Source organism: Nycticebus coucang, chromosome 3 (assembly GCF_027406575.1).
Source record: "Nycticebus coucang isolate mNycCou1 chromosome 3, mNycCou1.pri, whole genome shotgun sequence".
Taxonomy (NCBI): domain Eukaryota; kingdom Metazoa; phylum Chordata; class Mammalia; order Primates; family Lorisidae; genus Nycticebus; species Nycticebus coucang.
In genome coordinates this window covers 87,251,092-87,271,415 of record NC_069782.1, presented here as the reverse complement: position 1 = coordinate 87,271,415, position 20,324 = coordinate 87,251,092, and the positions used below count along the sequence as shown (strand labels likewise).

At 46.6% G+C, this 20,324-nt stretch overlaps 1 protein-coding gene across 6 annotated transcripts in view; it reads left to right on the top strand.

Moving 5' to 3' along the window:
- TSPAN14 (tetraspanin 14) overlaps positions 1–20,324 on the top strand; it is a 68,128-nt gene that overhangs the window by 29,988 nt on the left and 17,816 nt on the right. For all 6 annotated transcript variants that reach the window (XM_053586195.1, XM_053586196.1, XM_053586198.1 and 3 more), the window contains exon 2: positions 5,261–5,358. In XM_053586195.1, coding sequence (XP_053442170.1) covers positions 5,278–5,358 — 81 coding nt within the window. In that variant the 5' untranslated portion in view covers positions 5,261–5,277. The remainder of the gene's footprint in view (positions 1–5,260; positions 5,359–20,324) is intronic.

Sequence of the window (20,324 nt, the reverse complement as noted above, 5' to 3'; positions counted from 1 at the left end):
CTTTTTTTTTTTGAGGCAAATTTTTCTTAGTCATGAGTTTATTGGATTCAGGGTATGACCAGTTCTTTTTGGTGTCGAATGTCTGTAACAACATTGCTCACAAAAGCATAGTAACAGGGTAGTAACAGTTCTGTCTGCTCCCAGCAAGAAGGTATGAATGTGCTTGCCACAATAGTGATTTTGTTGAATTAAAAAGTATAAGATAGTGGGCAGTGCCTGTGGCTCAGTGAGTAGGACACCGGCCCCATATACCAAGGGTGGTGGGATCAAACCCGGCCCCGGCCAAACTGCAACAAAAAATAGCTGGGCCTTGCGGCGGGCGCCTGTAGTCCCAGCTCCTCGGGAGGCTGAGGCAAGAGAATTGCATAAGCTCAGGAGCTGGAGGTTGCTGAGCTATGACTCCACAGCACTCTACCCAGGGCGACAAAGTGAGACTCTGTCTCTAAAGAAAAAAAAAAAGTGTAAGGTAGTATCTCTGGATTGTCTTTATTTCTACTCGACATTGAATGTGTTTCCACTCTTAATTACGTTATCCTTCCATTTGTGTATCATGTCCATACTCTTTGTCCATTTGTCTAAAATAGGAGTCTGTTGTTTTATTAAGTATAAATCATTATATGAAGTAAATATTTACTCCTTATAATTTTTGTGGCTGCAGATAATTTGTGTTTCCTTTTTTTGTCTTGAGACAGAGTTTCGCTTTGTCGCCCTCAATAGAGTGTGGTGGTGTCATAGCTCACAGCAACCTCAAACTCTTGGGCTCAGGTGATTTTCTAGCCTCAGTCTCACAAGAAGCTGGGACTACAGGCACCTGCCACAACGCCCGGCTATTTTTAGAAGTGGGGGGTCTTACTCTGGTTCAGGCTGGTCTCGAACCTGTGAGCTCAAGCAATTCACCTGCTTCCGCCTCCCAGAGTGCTGGGATTACAGGCGTGAGCCACTGTGCCAGGCCTTGTGTTTCCTTTTTTTATTTCAGTGTTACTTTTAATCATATGGGAATATTTAGACAATTTTTTTCTTGTTGCCTCAAAAGTGGAGCTTAATGTGAACCTGAAATACCCAGTTGTCTGTGTGTATGTGTGCACATGTGTACACTTACATACGTGAATGCCCTTTATCTATTAGTTTTAGTTTTTGAGACAAAGTCTTACTCTGTTGCCCTGGCTAGAGTGCTGTGGCCTCAGCCTACCTCATAGGAACCTTAGACTCCTGGGCTCAAGTTATCCTCTACTGCATCCTCCCAAGTAGCTGGGACTACGTGCACCCACCACAATGTCTGGCTAATCTTTCTGTTTTTAGTACATACGTGGTCTCACTCATGCTCAGGCTGGTCTCTGAACTCCTGAACTCAACGGCTCTTCCTACCTCAGCCTCTTGGAGTGCTAGAATTACAGGTGTAATTCTATGCCTTTAGATATTTGAGTTGATATTTGCTTATTATTTAATTCCCCTCATATTGCTGACCAGTTAACACTATTAAATAATTTCTGCTTTTGCCCCTATTTTGAGATGTTAATGCTTGACAAACAGATGCCTCCTACTTGCCTCATAAATGCTTTATTTTGTATTAATAAGTTCATATAGTTAGGACTGTTAGTGGTATTGATAACTGTTTCTATGCGCACAAAATAGCTTTTGGAGATTCTTCTCTACCGGGGTGGTACTCGGTATTTATAAAAAGTTTAAAACTCTACTTTTAGGAAGTTAAGATTCTTAGTTGTGTGTGTGTGTATTAAGGTAATTGAAGTTAATTGAATGCATCAGTTGATAGATGGCTGAGTTCTGCCTACCTTAGGTATGATTAGATTTGTTAGCAGATAAGGTGAGATGCTTGGAACTGTAGTTACTTTGCAGTCATTTTGAGTCACTTTTAGCGCCACCCAACTTTGTTGTAATTATTTGTGAATGCAGTAATACCTTGGTTCAGGAGTGGCTCAGGAGTGCTCAATCCTTTTAACTTGACTTAAGAATCTGAAACCCCCAAGCCTTGCCCCGGGAGCTTGACATTGGCTTTATTCCTGAACAAAGAGGCCGCCCCTGGTGTTGGGAGCATGTGGCTTAGACTAGGGTCCAGATGAGTCTACCTGTTACTTCCTTCAGCCTGGACTCTGGGATGCTCTGTGTGGATCTGTCAATCACTCTGAGGGTCAGGACCTGTGTCTGTACCCACTTGCCCAGCAAAACAGAGAGGGCACAAGAGCAGCAAACTGCCTTTCCTCCTCGTCCTTAGGTTATTTGGGTGGTAGGGCCAGGGCGGGGGTGAAGAAAGGCTAAAATGTTTCCCTGCAACAGTTTCCTCTTCTGTGGCTTGGAGTTTGGGAAATAAGTGTCATTGGGACATCCCCATTCTTCCACCTCATGGGGTTATCTGGGGCTGGACAAAAATGGCGTAAAGTCGGTTCCCATGTGCTGGGTTGCAAGTGGCAGGCATGTGGGGATATGTGATCTGAGTGTGGCACACCACATCATGGGTGATGAAGTGTGGACCTGGCTGGAGCAGTTCTGAGTATTGATGTTACCACAGAGTGAGGACTTGGAGTATGGCTGTGGGCTTGGACCCCAGTGCCTGTGAGGACCGAGTTGTTTCCTGATTGGTTGTGTGTCTTTGTGGGGTGGGAGAGGGTGAAGCAGATGGTGAGGGAAGCCAGGTGCCCTGCGGAGGATCCACAGCCCAGAGCACTGGTATCCCTGCTGTCTGTGTCCCCATGACATTCCTTGTGGCCTTTCCATGTGTCTGCACGTGTAATGGGCTAGAGCCAAAGGAGACCTGGGATCTTCGAGATTGAGAGTCCCAGTATTACCCCAAGATCATCTTGTTCCAAAGGCCCTAGCCAGGGGAGCAGGGATGAGTCACCAGCACCATGGAAAGTAGATTAGCTGGGTTTTTATGTGGAGCTTCCATGAGGAGAAAGGGAGGAGCTGAGCTTTGTTTATTGCCTCAAAACTTCTGTGGAGATCTTTACCATGGGCTGGGTTAAAGGAGTTTCGGGGATGCACCCTCTAGGATTCCTGCCTCTTTGGATGGCACACCTGACCAGCCCTGCTCAGTCTTAGACTCAGCTCCATGGAAGGCTTCTTTGGGAACCACGAGGAAGGAGTGCATTTGGCATTCTGGGGATCGGGAGGGTTGCATCTTTAAAACAGTTTAGAGTTTCTGCCAGAGAACATGTTCCTGCCTCATAGGGCATTTCCAGTCAAATTGGCTAGTCTCTGTGATAAACTTACTTGAGTTTTAGGATTGAAACAATTTTTCCCCCTACATTTGTGAATCCAGCCCAACCTCTCCCAACTCCCAAACAAACAAACACACAAACAATCCAGTTAAAAAAAAAAAAAACAACCAAAACCAGTGTCTAGTGGCTCTGGAATCTGTGAAACACAAGTGGGTGAATGTTAGCTACCTTTAGTTAGTTTCTGTGAGGAGTCACCTCCAGTCTTGTGTGCTGGTCCACAGCTAACAAGGCCCTTCCTCCCCGCAGGATCCCCAAAGGGACTGCTGCAACCCCTGGTGCCCAGGCTGATACCTGGTCCAGTGGGCATGTCAAAATCACCTGGGAAACTTGTCAAAAATGCAGATTCAGAGCCCCAAACCAGACCTCCTTATCAAAGCCTGGGGGTGGGGCTCAGTTTGTGTTTAGAATAAATCATGCTAATGCCCCTCATGCCAGTGTCAGTGACACTGGGGACTGATCACTGAAAGCCCCATTTCAGTTGAGGATGCTGAAGCCCCGAGAGGACAGGGATTGTGTAGGGTAAGGTCATGTTGCTGAAGTGAGGCGCCTGTGTCTGGGCCTGAAACCTTTGTTCTCTTCTTCCAGTGACCTCTCTGTGTGGCTCTGGGGGTGTCCAGGTCTCGCGTATACAGTCCTTGGTCAGTAGGTAGTTGTGTTGACACTTACTCCTGGAGGGGAGTTTTGGGGATGGTAAGTGGAAGATGGCTTTCCCCTCCTGGGGGCTGCCCCTGGGAAGGAGGGAGCCGTGTGAGTGAATGGCAGTGTCTAGGCTGTGCCTGCAGTTCCACACTCTGAGAGGGATGCAGTGGTCACAGGGTCTGTTTCCAGAGGAATGTGGTTTTCATGCCCCTTCTTGGCACCACTTTCTCAGAACCTTACCAAACAATGGCCAGGCTGCTGAGACTGCCTCACAGGAAAGGGTTTTGCAAGTAGCCACTGGCAGTTGTGGGTGGTTCATCTCCTACCTGCCAGGGTGGCCTTGTTCTTGCCTCAGTCAGGCTCTGTTACATTTGGCCCATTTCCTCACCCTGGGAAGTGAGGGGTGAGCAGGGGAGCTCCCCCTGAGGCACCACCTCTTCCCACACTGCTCAGACACTGTGTTGGAGGCAAGGGACAGTGGAGACTCAACGGTCCACCTGGATTGCCATTGGGGTTCCAGACAAAAAGTAGTACAGGTGGGCCAGGCCCTCAGAATTCCCCTGCGATGGCACTCTCCTTTTGTAGGACTCTCGGAGGGGATTTGGGGGATGGACATAGATTAAAAAACAGGGCCCCACCCTTCACTCTGCATTTCTTTGGGTACTGCCATATGGGTCTAGTAGTTTAAGCCTCATTACAGCCCAGAAGTCAAAGCCATGGCCAGGGTGCTAGAAATGTGGGGTGGGGGAGGTAGGAGAGAGGGCAGCGGGTGTGGCAAGGGCTGCGTTTGGGAGGTAGTCTCAGAAAACATTAGGTAAATAAATATGGAGCCATAGTTCTTCACTGGGCACAGTTAGATCATGTCCAAGCCCACCAGCCTGTTCATCTCTTAGCCCCAAATGTGGCTCTTGGTGGTTGGGTCCCCATTTCTTCCATTGGCTCTGATGAGTGGAGAGAATGTGGACTGCAGAGTCCCCTGTCCTTAGTGCACATCCTGGGCTCTGCACTGCCTTCGAGCAAGTCGCATGGCTTTTCTGAACTCCTATTTCCTCAACCACGAAGTGGAAAAATCAATCCTGATTGAGAGCTGATGAGATAAATGCATGGGAAGGTTCCAAGCAGAGTTCTTGGCCCTTAGAAGACATTTTTAAAAGCCTCTTTCTCCCTTCTTTCACAAATGCCCCTTATTCCTGTTTGTTTTTTGGAAAGCTAAATTGACCTGAGTATCATCTCACCTGTTGCTGGCCTTTGTAGTAGACCTGTGCCTGGACTGGTGAAGGGGTGTGAGGGGAATGATCTGGAGCCTTTTGGAACCTGCATATGAGCGGGTTGGGGCAGGTGTTTTAAAACTGAACTTGCTACCTCACCACTTCCACGTCTCTCCGCAGACTCTGCTTCTCAGAAGATGCACTATTATAGATACTCTAACGCCAAAGTCAGCTGCTGGTACAAGTATCTCCTTTTCAGCTACAACATCGTCTTCTGGGTAAGTGGATGAGAGTGGCCACACTCCCTCCTTTAGGCCTCTCAGTAATCATGATTTCACACTCTTTTGACTTGCCGGGCTCTCGTGTGAGGCTCTGGGGTACGAGGTGGGCAGGGGTGCTGAGCCCTGCCCTCATAGAACCAGTGGCAGAGGCCATGATGGGGAAGGCCAGCCCAAGCCCAGGAGTTCAGGAAGGCTCGGGGCTGTGGCCCAGATTCTCGTCTGTCTCATTCTATCTCTGCCCCGGAAATGCCACAGTGAGATGTCAGCAGCCGGGTACTTTGTGTGTTTGACTGTGAGCCAGGACCTGCTCTAGGTTCTGAGATGTGATAGTAGACTAAAGTAGTAAAGACCTACCCTCGTGGTGTTTGTTTAGCCAGGAGCAGTATTAGCCTACTGAGCCGCCAGCTCGTGGGCTAGCTAGCATGGCCAGGGAAGGGCATTCCAAGGAGGGGACTTTTGGGCTGATACCTGAGTACTAATGAAGAGGCGACCAAGTTGGGTGTCTGGGTGGAAGGCTCCAGGCACTGAGGACAGCTGCAAAGGCCCTGAAGCAGGAATGAGCTTGATATGTATGAAGGACAGAAAGAAGACCTTGTGGCTGGAGCTGGTGAGGACAGAGGTATGCAGAAGCTAGGTCATAAAGATTGTGTGGGTTTCAGTAAGTAATTGGAATTACTTTTCTGCTACTTTAAATAACTCTTTGAAGGTTATAAGTTGGATGATGTGATCTGATATTGCAGTGACTACAGAGGGGGAGGACGGGTGGTGGTACTACATACTGAGGTGGGACTTGGGGACAGAAAATTCAATCTTGATTTTATAGTACGTTTGAGTCGTCTCTTTGCCTCATGGAGATCTAAGTCAGTGACTGTCCTGGAGATGGAAGTGTCAGCCACCATCAGAGTAAGGGTAGACAGAGCTTCAGAGATGAGCGTATAAGCGTGTTGACTGAGAAGAGGAGATGGCTGAATATTGAGCCCCAGGATGATGCTGGAGGTTGAGTTGAGGAGGAAAGCCCACTCCCAAGTTGGCTGAGAGTGAGTGGCTTGACATAAAAGTAAAGCAGGAGATCTTGTGTTGTAGAAGCCTTCCAAGAGGGAGCAGTCAGCTATGCCAAAGCAAGGTAAAACAAGAGGACAGATCACTGGTGGTGGCTTAGACAAGGGCAGCGGGTAGTTGGTGGCCTTGACTAGAGCTGCTGTGTGCTCTGGCTGGGGTTTGGGGATGGAAACCCAGCTTGAGTTGGAGGAGGAGCCAGTGGTATGTAAACAAGTGAAATGGTGACTTTCAATGGTTCTCGCAAGGATGCTGGCCTTAAGAGGAGCAGAAAAATTGGGCCCTGGCTAGAGATGGTCAAGAGAGATATATCTCATGGCATGAGGTAGGGTTGGTCGAGGGAGAGGCAGGAGTTGATTCTGTGCAGGAAGGCCAGGGACATGATTGTACACAGAAGCTATTAAAACCATTAAGCAAGCATTTTATAAGTGTGTGCCTGGGAGCAGATGGAGAAGGAGGGACAGAACAAATGTCTGTGATAACACATTTTGCTTCTGCAGATTTGGCATTTCCTATTTCAGTTGGAACTCTTTACACAAGACAAACATACTAAGACTTCTCAGCTTTTCAATCTTGATTTTACAGCAGCATCTCCTGGTGATTTATGCCAGTGTGTTTGGGGGTTTTCTGTCCTGGAAAAATAAGGTGGGATTCACTCAGCTCTTTATTTGAGCTCAGACATCCTTTTACCAACAACCTTGTCATTATCTCTGAAATAGGGCATTGCTGGACATTTGATGTGGCACCTGTGGGTCCTACCTAATGTGGGGACTGTGTCCCATCCTGTGATGTGGGGCTTCTCAGACCAGCACTGCTCCCTGTCTGAAGGAGAGCCCTCTGGCCTCGCCCTGCATTCCCAGGTGGACTGGTACTTTGGACACTTGCACCCCCAGTTTCACTCCCCTGAGTGTGTTCACTTGGCTTTGTGCTTCAACCTCTGACCCTCATCTTGATTTTTGCAGTTAGAGCAAAACTCTGCCAACTCCTGCTGTGGCAGAGGGCCCAAGTAATCTCTGTGTCTTCAGAGGCTTTTCAGGACAGATTCTTAGCTCTTGGGGAGCTCTACGAACTTACCCAATAACACATTTGCAGCACCAATTTCCAATATTCGAGTTCATGAATCCAGCATTGTAGAAAGTCTGCTTGGTGGTTGAAGGATGCTGCAGTCTTATCGGGGTTTTGCAGAATTGGCAATGTGAGGGTCTAGAGTTAATCATTTTTCAGTTAGTGTGCACTGGGGCAGAACAGGAAGGAACAAACAGGAACAGTCAGAAAAATGAGGCATGATAAAGAGCTTAGTTGGAAAATGGGGAGTGGGAGGCCAGGTGCCCGTCAGGGGTAGGCTGCTGGATCCTCCCTCCTGGGCTCCTTCAGTGATTAGCAGTCTTTGCATTTGCACAGGAGCTGGCAGTGAGACGTGAAAGTGGGGCACATAGCTTGTCCTGGAAGCTCATGGTGTGGCAGGAGGGTGCTGGCTGGCCTCCTGGTCCAGGTACCAGTCTGGACTCTGATGTGAACTCAGTGACCTTGATAAGCCTTCATGTTTTCCTAATGAAATATTGATCTGAGGTGCCTGTTGTCTGCCTCATAAGGGTGCTGAAAATGTATAATATGTTATGCTAAGCCTTTACCTCTTCACAGAAGTTTCTCTTAAATGGAAAACATACAAAAATAGAATCATGTAATGAATTCCATGTTCTCATCATCTAGCTTTAAAAATTATCAACTCATAGCTGATCTTGTTTCATTTGCATTCCCCACCCCGCCCTTTGGATTGTTTTGAAGCAAAGCCTAGATAGATCATTTCGGATGAAGAGTGTCTGTATTTATTTTGTTTGATGAATTCACGATGAGTAGTGGCCTGGGGGGGATTGTAGGAGCTGGTGGTGGATACTGGGTTCAGCAGGCAAGATTGAATATGCAGAAGGCGACCTGTTGTTTTCGTGACCAATTGTAGGCGTTGGGACAAGCACAGAGTTTTATTTAGCAATATGCTCACTGTTTAGAATTATTTTCACAGTAATATTCTTTATAGATAAATACGTGTTGCCCTTTTAACAGTTTCTGTTAGCTCTCTTTCTGACTTGGGTTGAGATTTCCCAGGTATCGGTAATACCTGCTTGGGGTGAGAAGCGTGGATGCCATTAGTTTGGCATCTCTATTCTGAACCTCACGGTTTACAGAGTGGGAAGGGAACTGTAATCTATGAGGTTCTTATCACAGAGACTTAGGGAAATAATTCTGGGCAACGTAGCATTTTGAGACCTGTTTTTAATGCAAAAATCTCACTTTAATTTAGAGGAATGCAAATCAAAACCACAATTAACGTACCACTTCACACCCGCAGGATGGCAATTAAAAAAATAAATGGAAAATAAATGTTGGTGACGATATGGAGAAATTAGAACACTTGCTTTTGCACTGTTGGTGAGCATGTAAAATGCCACAACCACTATGGAAAATAGTATGGTGGTTCCCCAGAAAGCTAAAAATAGAATTATCATATGATCCAACAATTAAACTTCTGGGTATAACCAAAACAACTGGAAACAGAATCTTGAAGAGATATTTGTATGTCCATGTTCATAGCAGCATCATTCACAATAGTCAAAAGGTGGAAAGAACCCAAGTGTCCACTGATGATAAAATACATAAACAAAATGTTGTATAAATGCAATTAACTATTATTCAGCCTTGGAAGGCAGTTCTGACACATGCTACAACATGGATTAACCTTCAGGACACTGTGCTAGATGAAATAAGTCATATGCAAAAAGACAAATCCTGAGTGATTAATTACACTTACCTGGAGTCCCTTGAGTAGTCAGAATCACGGAGAGACAAAGTGGAATGTTGGTTGCCAGAGGCTGGGGAAGAGGAGAATGGGGCCTTACTGAACAGGTTCAAAGTTTTAGTTTTGCAAGTCAAAAAGAGTTCTGTGAGTAGATGGTGGTAGTCGTTCCACAACACAGTGATTCGACTTAATGCCAATGAACTGTGCACTTAAAAATTGTTAAGATCAGTTTTGCATTGTGTGTATTTTACCACAATGAAAATAGTTCAAGAGATCTCACTTTGACTTGCAGAGGAAAGGAAGCTAGGAGAGGCGTGTGCTAGAGGAGCGGTGTGTGGCCCTTTGCACTGTATATTCATGCATGTCCCACCTGTTTTCATGAAGATTTGAGCTTCTCTGGTTTTGCTGAGTGGATCCTCTGTAGGGACGATTCAGATGATATCTGTAACTCCAATTGCTTTCCACCACAAGCATTGACTTTAATCTGCAAAGGTTGTATAAACCCCTAGAATGTATTTCTGAGATGGATTAAAAGTGAAGATCTGAGACCCTTCTAAGTATGTAGTAGGCCTGTGTTACATAGGAAGAAGAATAGTCCTCTACTTGTCTTTAAAAAACAAAATTTTTTTTTTAAACAACATTCTGCCATTGGCTTTCTCAGTGACTCAGGTAAGTCTGAACCACTGCTTCCATTTTGTAAAATTTGTGAATTAGCTTCTGATTGTAATGTGTAGTCTGTTTCTGAGTGAGATGAGAGCCATGGACATTTGTGCTCTGGAGAGAGGTTATTGAGAATTTTACTGGAACGGCAGGCATACCAAGGCCTGTCCTGGGCAAACCAAGGCAAGTCCAAGGTGGAAGTATCAGCCAGCTGTCTTCCCCTATCCCTGTGTAAGGCCATCTTTGTAGTCTTATTCTCTTCCATCAGCCCTTTATTATCTTCCTCTTTATAGAGGATTTGCCACCTTCCAGGGTGATCTGTTGATCCTGGGTTCTTCCGACTGATTTAGAATTGCCCTTATCTGAGGTCTGTCAGACCCCAGGGCCTGGTTCCCAGGTCCAAATGCAAATGATTTCTCTGCTTACATCTTTTTTTCTTTTTATTTCTTGAGACAGAGTGTCACTTTGTGGCCCTTGGTAGACTGCCATGGCATCATAGCTAACAGCAACCTCCAATTCTTGGGCTCACGTGATTCTTTTGCCTCAGCCTCCCAAGTAGCTGGGAGGCACTATAGGCACCTGCCACGATGCCCAGCTATTTTTAGAGATAGGGGTCTCGCTCTTGCTCAGGCTGGTCTTGAACCCATGAGCTCAGGCAATCCACCTGCCTCAGTCTCCCAGAGTGCTAGGATTACTGGCGTGAGCTACTGCACCTGGCCCCTTCCATCTCTTGGTAATTAATGCAGTAAAAAGGGAGAAACCTAACGTTTTAATAATATACATAGGGTATGTTTGTTTTCACTGCTGAGAAGATATGGTCCCTTTTTCTCTTCAAGTATTTAGTAAGCTTTTGTAATTGGATGGAAATTCAAGAAGGCTAAACAAGGCTTCCCAGTTTTACTGTGTTGTCTCTTCAGTACCCCAGTGGGCTGTCTGCAGGCACGCATAGTTTCACACCCTTGCGAGCAGTATCCCTGCAGTCTTGAGGTCTGTATTTTCACATCAGCATCTCCTAGTCTGGAACCTTCTAGGCTGCAACATTATCTAACTGATTGCATTTTTAGAAATTCCCTTATTGGACATTTAAGATTGTTTCTAATTTCTTACTATCCTAGATAAAGACACAATGATTAGTTTGTGTAATATAGAGTCTTCTCTTTAGGGAAGAGAGGGAAATGATTTGCTGGGAAAGATTCCCAGGAGTGAGATTAAATGGGTCAGAAGGTGTGTACATTGTTTTGACCTACCTGACATACTTATATAGTTGAAATCACTTCTCCAGAAGGACTGCCCTAAGTCATCGGAAATAGACTGCCTTATTTTTCGGCAGAGTGTGTGTGTGTGTGTGTGTGTGTGTGTGTATCTGCTTCCTTGGGTGATAAGTAGTCACATGGCACAGCCTCCTAGAGTTACCTATGCCTTGCTCTTCTCTTATTTGTACTTTTTTCTTTCAGAAATTCTTTATTAAAAAAAATCACTGATATTGAGGCATAATTTAGATAGAATAACATTTAACCATTTTTTTTTTTTTTTTTTTGTAGAGACAGAGTCTCACTGTACCGCCCTCGGGTAGAGTGCCGTGGCGTCACACGGCTCACAGCAACCTCTAACTCCTGGGCTTCCGCGATTCTCTTGCCTCAGCCTCCCTAGTAGCTGGGACTACAGGCGCCCGCCACAACGCCCGGCTATTAACATTTAACCATTTTAAGTGTGTAGTTTGTGTCAGCTGTACGGGCCATCAGCCGTCATCACCACAATGGGAATATAAAGCCTTGAATCACTCCACTTCCTTTGCGCCCCTCTGCACACACACTGCCCCTCGCCCCCTGGTCAGGTGACCTCCATCTGCCTCCTGTCACAGTACATTAGATTTGAGTCTCACATATCTGACTTCTTTTAGTTAGCTGATGTTTTTCCTGATTTAAATGTCATTTTTTAAAATCTTTTATAGTTACTTTTTATTTTTCAAATTATGAAATACACATAGCAGTTTATCATTATAACCATGATAAGCATTCTTGCTGGCATTAAGTATATCCAGATTCATGTGGATTGCTGCTCTTATTTTTATTATTTCTCCCCTTCTACTTTGGGATTATTTTGCCATTTTCTAAACCTTCTAACATAGGGGATTAGATTACTGATTCTCTTTTTTCCTGGTATAAGTGTTTGAAGCTGCACGTTTCGTACATCCCGTACATTTTGGTATGTTTTCTCTTTATTTCATTGAAATATTTTGTATGTATGTGCTCTGAATGCAGGGTGTCTCCCCCACCCCAGACTGGCTCCAGAGTACTCTTTTTTACTAGATTTCAGATCTTCTAATGTATGCTGGTGTGGTTTACTTTGTGTTTATTCTCTTTGGGGTTCATTGAGCTTTGGGGATTTGTAAGTTTATAGTTTTCATCAAATTTGGAAATATTTTGACCATTATTTTTTCACACTGCATACACAAAATACTTTAACAAAATGAAGTGAAAACATCAAAATGTGTGGGATGCAGATGTATAGCTTCAAATACTTACGTTAAGAAAAAAGATCTAAAAATCAGTGCTGTAATCTTCTACTTTTGAAGACCTAGAAAAAAATCAAAGTAATTCCAAAGCAAATAGAAAGGAAGAAATAAAAGCAGCAGTCAACGTAAGTATGGAGTACTCCACCCTTTTTTTTTTCTCCTGGGACAGTCGTTGACCTACAGGTTACTAAGGCTCTATTGGTTTCTGTTTCTGTTGTTTTTTCCCTCCTTTCTTTTAGTCTGACTAGTTTCTGTTACTTTGTCTTTAAGTTTGTGATTTTTTTTCTCCTATAGTATCTAACTGGCTATTAAACCCATCTAGTGAAATCTTCATTTCTATTTCTTTCTTTTTTTTTTTTTTTTTTTTGCAGTTTTTGGCCAGGGCTGGGTTTGAACCCGCCACCTCTGGCATATGGGGCTGGGGCCCTACCCCTTTGAGCCACAGGCGCCGCCCGAAATCTTCATTTCTAATGTTGTTTCTATTTCTAGTAGTTACATGTGGGTCTTTTTTATATCTTCTATTTCTGTCCTCATCTGTTTATATTTTCCTTGAAATCCCTGAACATATTTATAATATCTGTTTTAAATTCTTTCTCTACTAATTTTATCTTCTCTGTCATTCCTGTCTTGTCTTCTGTTTACTGAATCCTCCTCCACCCCCGTATAGGTCACTTTCTTTTCTTTCTACCTAGTAACTTTTGATTAGATGTTAGGTATAGTTTTTTTTTCACCTAAAGTCTTTCCTGACAGCGTGAAGTCTTCTGCAGCTGACATCTTTTGTTAGATACCATGTGTGATGTACATTTATGCCATTATATATGTAGCTATGGATCATTCATTCCTGTTTTTGTGTTATAGTCCCTTGTGGGGAATATATAATTTGTGTTATTTATAGTTTTAAGCTATTGAAGACCAGTGGTAGTAATATAGAAACTTACTAGTACTGGAGAGGTGGGGATATTTGGGTATCCTAGGGTTTGAGTGGCTGAGCTAAAGGAAATCCTGTCTCCTCTCTAGGTCCAGATGGTTTTAGTGTGATAGTTAAGTGCTGGGCTTGGCAGACTATGGGGTGTAGGCCAAACCTGGCCTTCCTCCTGTTTTTGCACATACAGTTTTATTGGAACACAGCCACACCCATTCATTTACGTATTATCTGTGGCTGCTTTCCCATTATAACAACAGAGTTGAGTAATTGCCCCGGAGATCATCCAGCACACAAAGCTGAAAATATTTACTATTTGGCCCTTTACAGAAATGCTGACCACTGGCGTAGTTTTCTTGGTTTTTGACCCTGTTAATCACTGAACTGTCCTAGTTGGGTGGGGTTGAGGCTAGGGTAAGGATTTTCCCTCTCCCTCTGGCCTGGGGAGCTTCCTGTCACCTCCCTTGATGATTCTGCCCTCTCTGCCTTCTTTCCTTTCCAAGGGCTTGACATAGTCATTCTTGGGTGGAGCTTGGCGAGGGTCAGCTCACTGTTATCAGGTCAAACAGAGACAGCTGTGGAAGCTGCCCTTGGAGCCCTCTGTGCAGTCTTTGCTCTACTCTGGGGTCCTCACGTGGGTTCCCTGGCTCTGGTGCTTTTTTTCAGAACCACCCTTCCGGCAGGAGGAAAAGCTGGGGTGTGATAGCTGTGTGACGCCATGCAAGGCATCTCCTGCCCAGGGCCCTGCTTTCCTCTGTCATGAGGAAGCTGAGGTTGTATCCCTTCTGGCTCCCAGGCCTGGCAAACACCTGCTGAGGAGGACCTTTGTCCAGACGCCCAATGTGAGACTGTTTTGAAAGGGATGTTCCTGTTTTTTAGGAGTCAGAGTCGCCCCAGTCTTGGGCAACCTAACCCTACCAACACCCTGTGACTCTTCCGTTAGCTCTCTTGGGGTCAGGCTGGGTCTAGCAAGGGTCTGTGCCCTTTGGAGTCTTTTTTGGCCTCTTCAGTTGAATCACTGGCATTTCAAGTGGCCACCAGTATGTCTGGTGTTCTGAGTGAGTGCCTTCAGGCCTGGATTTGAGATTTCCTGTTCTGGAGTGTGCCAGGACCCATGTGGCTTGATGTATAATGGCAAAGCTTATCCAGCAGGAGGTGCCTAAGCCCTTGAAATTCATCAGTCTCCAGCTGCTTATTTTGCGGATTGGCCAACTAAGGCCTAGGAGAAGGGTGGCTTGGTCAAGGCCCCTTCAGAGTTAGGAACAGAGTTGAGACTTGGTCCTAGTTTCCTCTGTTTCCTGCCATTTTCTTTCCATCATTCGTGGTTTTTTTTTTTTTTTTTTTTTTAAGTTATATTCTTTTTTTTTTTTTTTAAATTAAATCATAGCTGTATACATTAATGCATTTATGGGGTACAGTGTGCTGATTTTATATACAATTTGGAATGCTTACATCAAACTAGTTAACATAGCCTTCACCTCATTTCCTTAATTCTTGTGTTAAGACATTTATACTCTACACTTAATAGATTTGACATGCACCCTTGCAAAACCTTCATTCGTTCTTATCTCACCTGGAGAGCTTCCTGAAGGCCTCATTTCCATAAGCTCTGCTACTGTGTCTCTAGAAGCCCAGTGAAAAGAACCTTGTCCTAGGATAGAGACGGTCCTGGGAGTGACTGGGGGCATGGTGTAGAGCACCACAGGCAGGAAGGGGAGGCACAGAATGTCTTTTATAGTAGGTGCCTCTGGCGTCTCCTCGATGGTCTCCTCAATGGAGGGCAAGACTCCCTTGGGAACTGGCCCTGTGTCCCAGGGTAGTAAGCAGGTCACTGGAGAACTTCCTTCAATCCTTAAAGCACTCTCGTGACCTAGGAAGGGTCATCTCTGTTGTGTGGAGAATATGAGGCCCTGTCACTAGGAAGTTGCAGAGTGGAGGTTGAACCCAGGGCCCCCTGAATGTGCCACTGTTCTAGGTTGCTTCTTGTTGCAGTGGCTTACTCTTGGGTTTCCTTCTGGTTATCTCTGGGGCTCCCATAAGAGGCCCCGGAGAAGGGGTGCTGTGAATGTCAGCCTGAGTTAGTGAGGAGATTGTGCAAGAACCAGAGGCCAGCAGGGCAGAGCCTGAGAGTGTTGCCTTGCTGCTGGTGATTCGCCTTGAGCTTGCTGTGAGGAAAGGCCTGTAAGAGTTAGATGCCTGAGTGCTGTTACATGCACATACATGAATCTTGTAAGGGACCAAAGCTATCACAATACGGGTGAGAGGCTGCTTGTAACCTGCTGGGAGTTGGAACTCTCTTTTCCAGTCTAGCAGGGGCCAGCTAGGTGTTTATGTGTGCTGTGACTTTATGGAGCTTGGGTAATGTGCCACAGGCTTGCTGACATGGTGAGTGGATTCCTTGTGGCTTTTGAGACTGGCCAGAGTAGCCCAGAATGCCCCATGGCAACCTCTTCCCTTCATTCACAGGAGAATTTGCCTAAGGTAGAAAGGTCAATATTGAATTTTTGCAATGACCCTGCTACCTTGTCCACCCACCCTGGTTGGCACACAGAGTGGCCTCACCACCTGTCGATGTGGGTCATTGACTTTAGAGCCCCCTCTGAGGAACTTCTGCACCCAGGCCCTTGTGTGGATGCCCCTATGTGAATGGGGAGAGCTACTGCTTGCTCTTCCTGGACCAGGGGGTGGAGGTAGCTATGGATGGCAAGATACCATGTCAGGGTCTGAGACACTAAGTTCAGTTCTTAACGTGTGCCGCTAGCTAGCTATCTGACCTTGGGCAAGATGACCGCATTGCTCTGCACCTGAGCTTTCCCATCTGAAAAAAATGAGGGTAATAGGATCAGTGTTATGGGATGTGGAACGGTCTCTTTAGGTGCAGTAAGTGTTTAACACACCATGCAGCACTCAGGAAAGGGAGAACACTACTTGCCCGATGACGAAGCAGCCAGAGGGCTGGCCTCCCCTTGGGCTTAGCCAGAGTTGGGCTTCATTTGCCAGTAGGGGATTCAATTATGTCATAGAAGAGGGACAAAGAAAGTCACTGAGACTGGAGGGCGCTCAGCTGAACCCTCACTCCCAGATGGTTGGCAGCCAGAGAGGATGGCCTGGCTTGCCTCAGCCTCACAAACCATCTGCTCCAAAGTTTCGGGGAAGGGCTCTGTAGGGGCGAAGCTGGCAGGTTCCTGGGCTCATTCATGGGACTGTTATGTGAGCAGCCAGGCATCTGGTCACTTCCCCTGTCTGGTCTCTTTGTGTCTAAAACGATTGTTGGTCCCCAGAGTTCCTGCCCTGGGCCAGTGTTCATTAATCCCATGATCTGCCATGTGACCCCCAAGTTCCTGTCTTTCCGGTGTGAGTTAACTTTAGTTCTTCCTTTAAAACAGAATGGAAAGAAAACATGAACCCTTCCTTATTCTTAGAGCTGAAAGGAGGAGGACTGCTGCAGTGGCCAGGAGCTGGCTTCTCCAGTCTACCCTATTCAACTGAGGGTCCTTAGGGGGCCTGGGGAAGAAACAGAGAGTACAGTGGCAAGAGAGGGCGCAGGTGTCTGTGGGCCACAAGCAGAGTGGCACCTGTGGCTTTTCATTTGTGTAGAGGCTGATCAGAATACACAGACAAGCACAGACACTGTGCCCCTGAGGCAGGTGAACGTGAACAGCTGTTGTGTGGAGTAGAGGATTTTTTTTTTTTTTACAGACAGAGTCTCACTACATCACCCTCGGTAGAGTGCTGTGGCGTCTCAGCTAACAACAACCTCCAACTCCTGGGCTTAGGTGATTCTCTTGCCTCAGCCTCCCGAGTAGCTGGGACTACAGGCACCCGCCACAATGCCAGGCTGGAGTAGAGGATCTTTTTTGAGAACTTGTATTCTGAAATTTTTGGCAGAGCAAACTTCCTTTTGTGAAATCAGTCACCTCTTTTCATTGTATCTGTTTAGTCAGCTAGGGGAAAAATTACAGCAGCACCTCAGGGTAGATTCATTGAACCGTATAAATACAGCTGAAGCTAAGGCTGGTTTTAATGTGGGAAAAGACAGGATGGGGTGAGAGAGGGCTGTGAATTGCAGTAGGGAGGAGAGGAGAGGGCTCTGTGCTCTGGTTTGGGTGGATGGGGTTTTGTTTGTTTTTTTTTTTTGAGACAAAGTCTCAGTCAGTTGCCCTGGTTAGATGCCATGACATCATAGCTCATAGCAACCTCAAACTCTTGGACTCAAGTGATCCTCCTGCCTCAGCCTCCCAAGTACCTAGGACTACAGGTGCCAGCCATGATGTCTGGCTAGTTTTTCTATTTTTAGTAGAGATGGGTCTCTCTCTTGCTTAGGCTAGTCTTGAACTCTTGAGCTTAGGCGATCCATCCACGTTGGTCTTCTAAAGGACTAGGATGACAGCTGTGAGCCACCATGCCTGGCCTGGCTGTGTGTTTTTAAAGCAGGTTTTTTTCACTTGTCCCACATGGCACCCGGGGATGGGTGGACTGCTAATGGAAGTGATTAGGCAGCTGCTGGAAGGTCTAGGAACACTGGATAGGGCATAGGCTGGGCCGCCTGCAGGCCCTATTTTGCTCTGATCCTAGCCTGATGCCCTGTGTAGGGCTGTCCCTTGGTCCCATGCTGGGCCAGGCTTTGGCGTGGCCTCCTGTGCTCCGAATGCCTTTAGATGGTGCCACGGAGGAGAGTTGGAAGGACCCAGCTAAGCTGTGCTCTGGTCCTGGTGGGTCATTCACTTGTGCTTGTTGTGCACTTGTGCTGTGCCAAGTCCTTCCCCAAGTTGTTGGGGTGCAAGTGAACAAAATAGATAACGTCTCTGCCCTCAGAGGGCTTATGCAGGGAGACACTCGACACAAACAGCCCATGTGTTGCGGGGTGGTGCCATGAAGAAAGGCAGCAGGACAGGTCAGGAATGGTGGTAAGGACAGGTGTGGTAAGGACAGGTGTCTCTGAGAAGATGAAATGTGAAGAGAGCTGAATGAGATGAGGCAGGAAGCCAGGAATATAGAGGAAGAACATTCTAGGCTAAGGGAACAGTGTCAAAGCTCTGAAGAAAAATATGAATGCCAGTCAGGCATGGTGGCTCACACCTGTAATCCTAGCACTCTGGGAGGCCGAGTCGGGTGGATTGCTTGAGCTCATGGGTTTGAAACCAGCCTGAGGAGAAAGCAAGACCCCGTCTCTACTAAAAAAAGAAAAAGTGAGGCAAGAGAATCGCTTGAGCCCAAGAGTTGGAGGTTGCTGTGAGCTATGACGCCATGGCGCTCTACCCAAGGTGATAGCTTGAGATTCTGTCTCAAAAAAAGAAAAGAAAAAAAGAAAAGTAAGAGTCAGGCCTGGCAGGTGGCGGGCAGGAGGATGTTGGGGCTGTTGGGCCTGGGCCATGGGCCATGGCAGACAGTGCAAAGTTTATTCTAGGTGTGAAGGGATGTCTCTTGAGGGTTTGGAGGAGGGGAGCCACTTGATCTGTGGTTTTAAAGGATCACTCTGGTTGCCTGGGATCCAGTGAGGAGCCTTATAGGATCCAGGCCTGAGTGAGTAGTGTGTGGACAAGTGGGAGCAGAGGGTTGGGATGACACCAGTTGAATGCATTATGGATTTTGAAGGTAGAACCATCACAAAGTCCGGTGGGTGGGTATGTGTGGGGTGAAAGGAACAGAGGCATCAAGCTTAGGGCTGGGTTTTCCCTATAACAAATGTGAGGGGGTGGACATGGTGCCACTGAAGAGAGTTGGGTGGGATGGGAAACTAGGATGGGCACCAAGAGACCAAGGCATGTTAAGATGGAAATATTGGTAGCTGCATGAGGTAAGCAAGTGAAGGAGACATCAGGATGTTTGACCTGGGGGAGTGGCCAAGGATATGGAGGGCTGGCGAGTCAGCAGTGTATAGATGGCATTAAAGCCTGCAATTATGAGCTCACCTAGAGGGCTCAGGGGAGGATGAAGGGGCTAACTGCAGGGTGAGCCCCACTGGCATTTATGGGGGTCTGGAGGAGGAGGAGCGGCAGGGAGGAAGGCAGCCAGGAGCATGTGCTTGTTGTCCAAGGTGGAGGGTGCCAGTGAGTGGCTGGGGGAATGAGCAGCTGTGTTAGATGAGGTCAGATAGGACTTTAGAAAAAAGACTTGGCCTCCAGCTTTGGTGAGAGGGAGTCAAAGATCTGAGCCCTTGTAGAGTGGTGGGGATGGGGCCAACAGGATGTGGGTGGGTAGTAGCCATCCTTCGGGCTCTTTCGGGCCAGCACGGGACACCTGGGAGGGAAAGGAAGTGGCTATGCCCTCCATGGAGAAAAAAACACCAGCCAGTTATATATAATTCAGAGGGAGGACTGAGAAGCGGGAAATTCACATGGTGTGGTAGGAAGGGCCAAAGATGAGCCCTCTGGAGAACTAGCCTCTGTGCCCCGGGGGGCTTTGCTCTGAGCCCAGTGCTGCATCCAGTGCTGGAGGACAGTGCCTGGCGCTTGGGATGTGCCCTGGGAATATTAGTAGAACAAATGAGTGAGGAGTGAGTGAACGTATAAACCGAGATGGTGGGCCCCAGCCCTTCTCCCTGCTGCCTGGTCCTGCTTTGTCTTGCTTTATAAAACACAGGGATCAGTGTGCCTGTGGCTCAGTGAGTAGGGTACCGGCCCCATATACTGAGGGTGGCAGGTTCAAAGCCAGCCCTGGCCAAATGGCAACAAAAAAATAGCCAGGCATTAGTGGCGGGTGCCTGTAATCCCAGCTACTCGGGAGGCTGAGGCAAGAGAATCGCTTAAGCCCAGAAGCTGGAGGTTGCTGTAAGCTGTGACACCACGGCAGTCTACCGAGGGTGACATAGTGAGACTTTCTCAAAAAAAAAAAAAAAAAGCCCAAACAAACAAAAAAAACCATAGGGATCAGGTCCTGGCAGAACTTTCTCACTTGGGGTTCACAGACCATTGTGGGAATCAGCAGCGGAAGACTTGTGAGCCCTCTGAAATTCCATAAAAATATTGGGCACATGTGCATTTTCTAAAACTCATGTGGTCCAGAAGAGACCTACC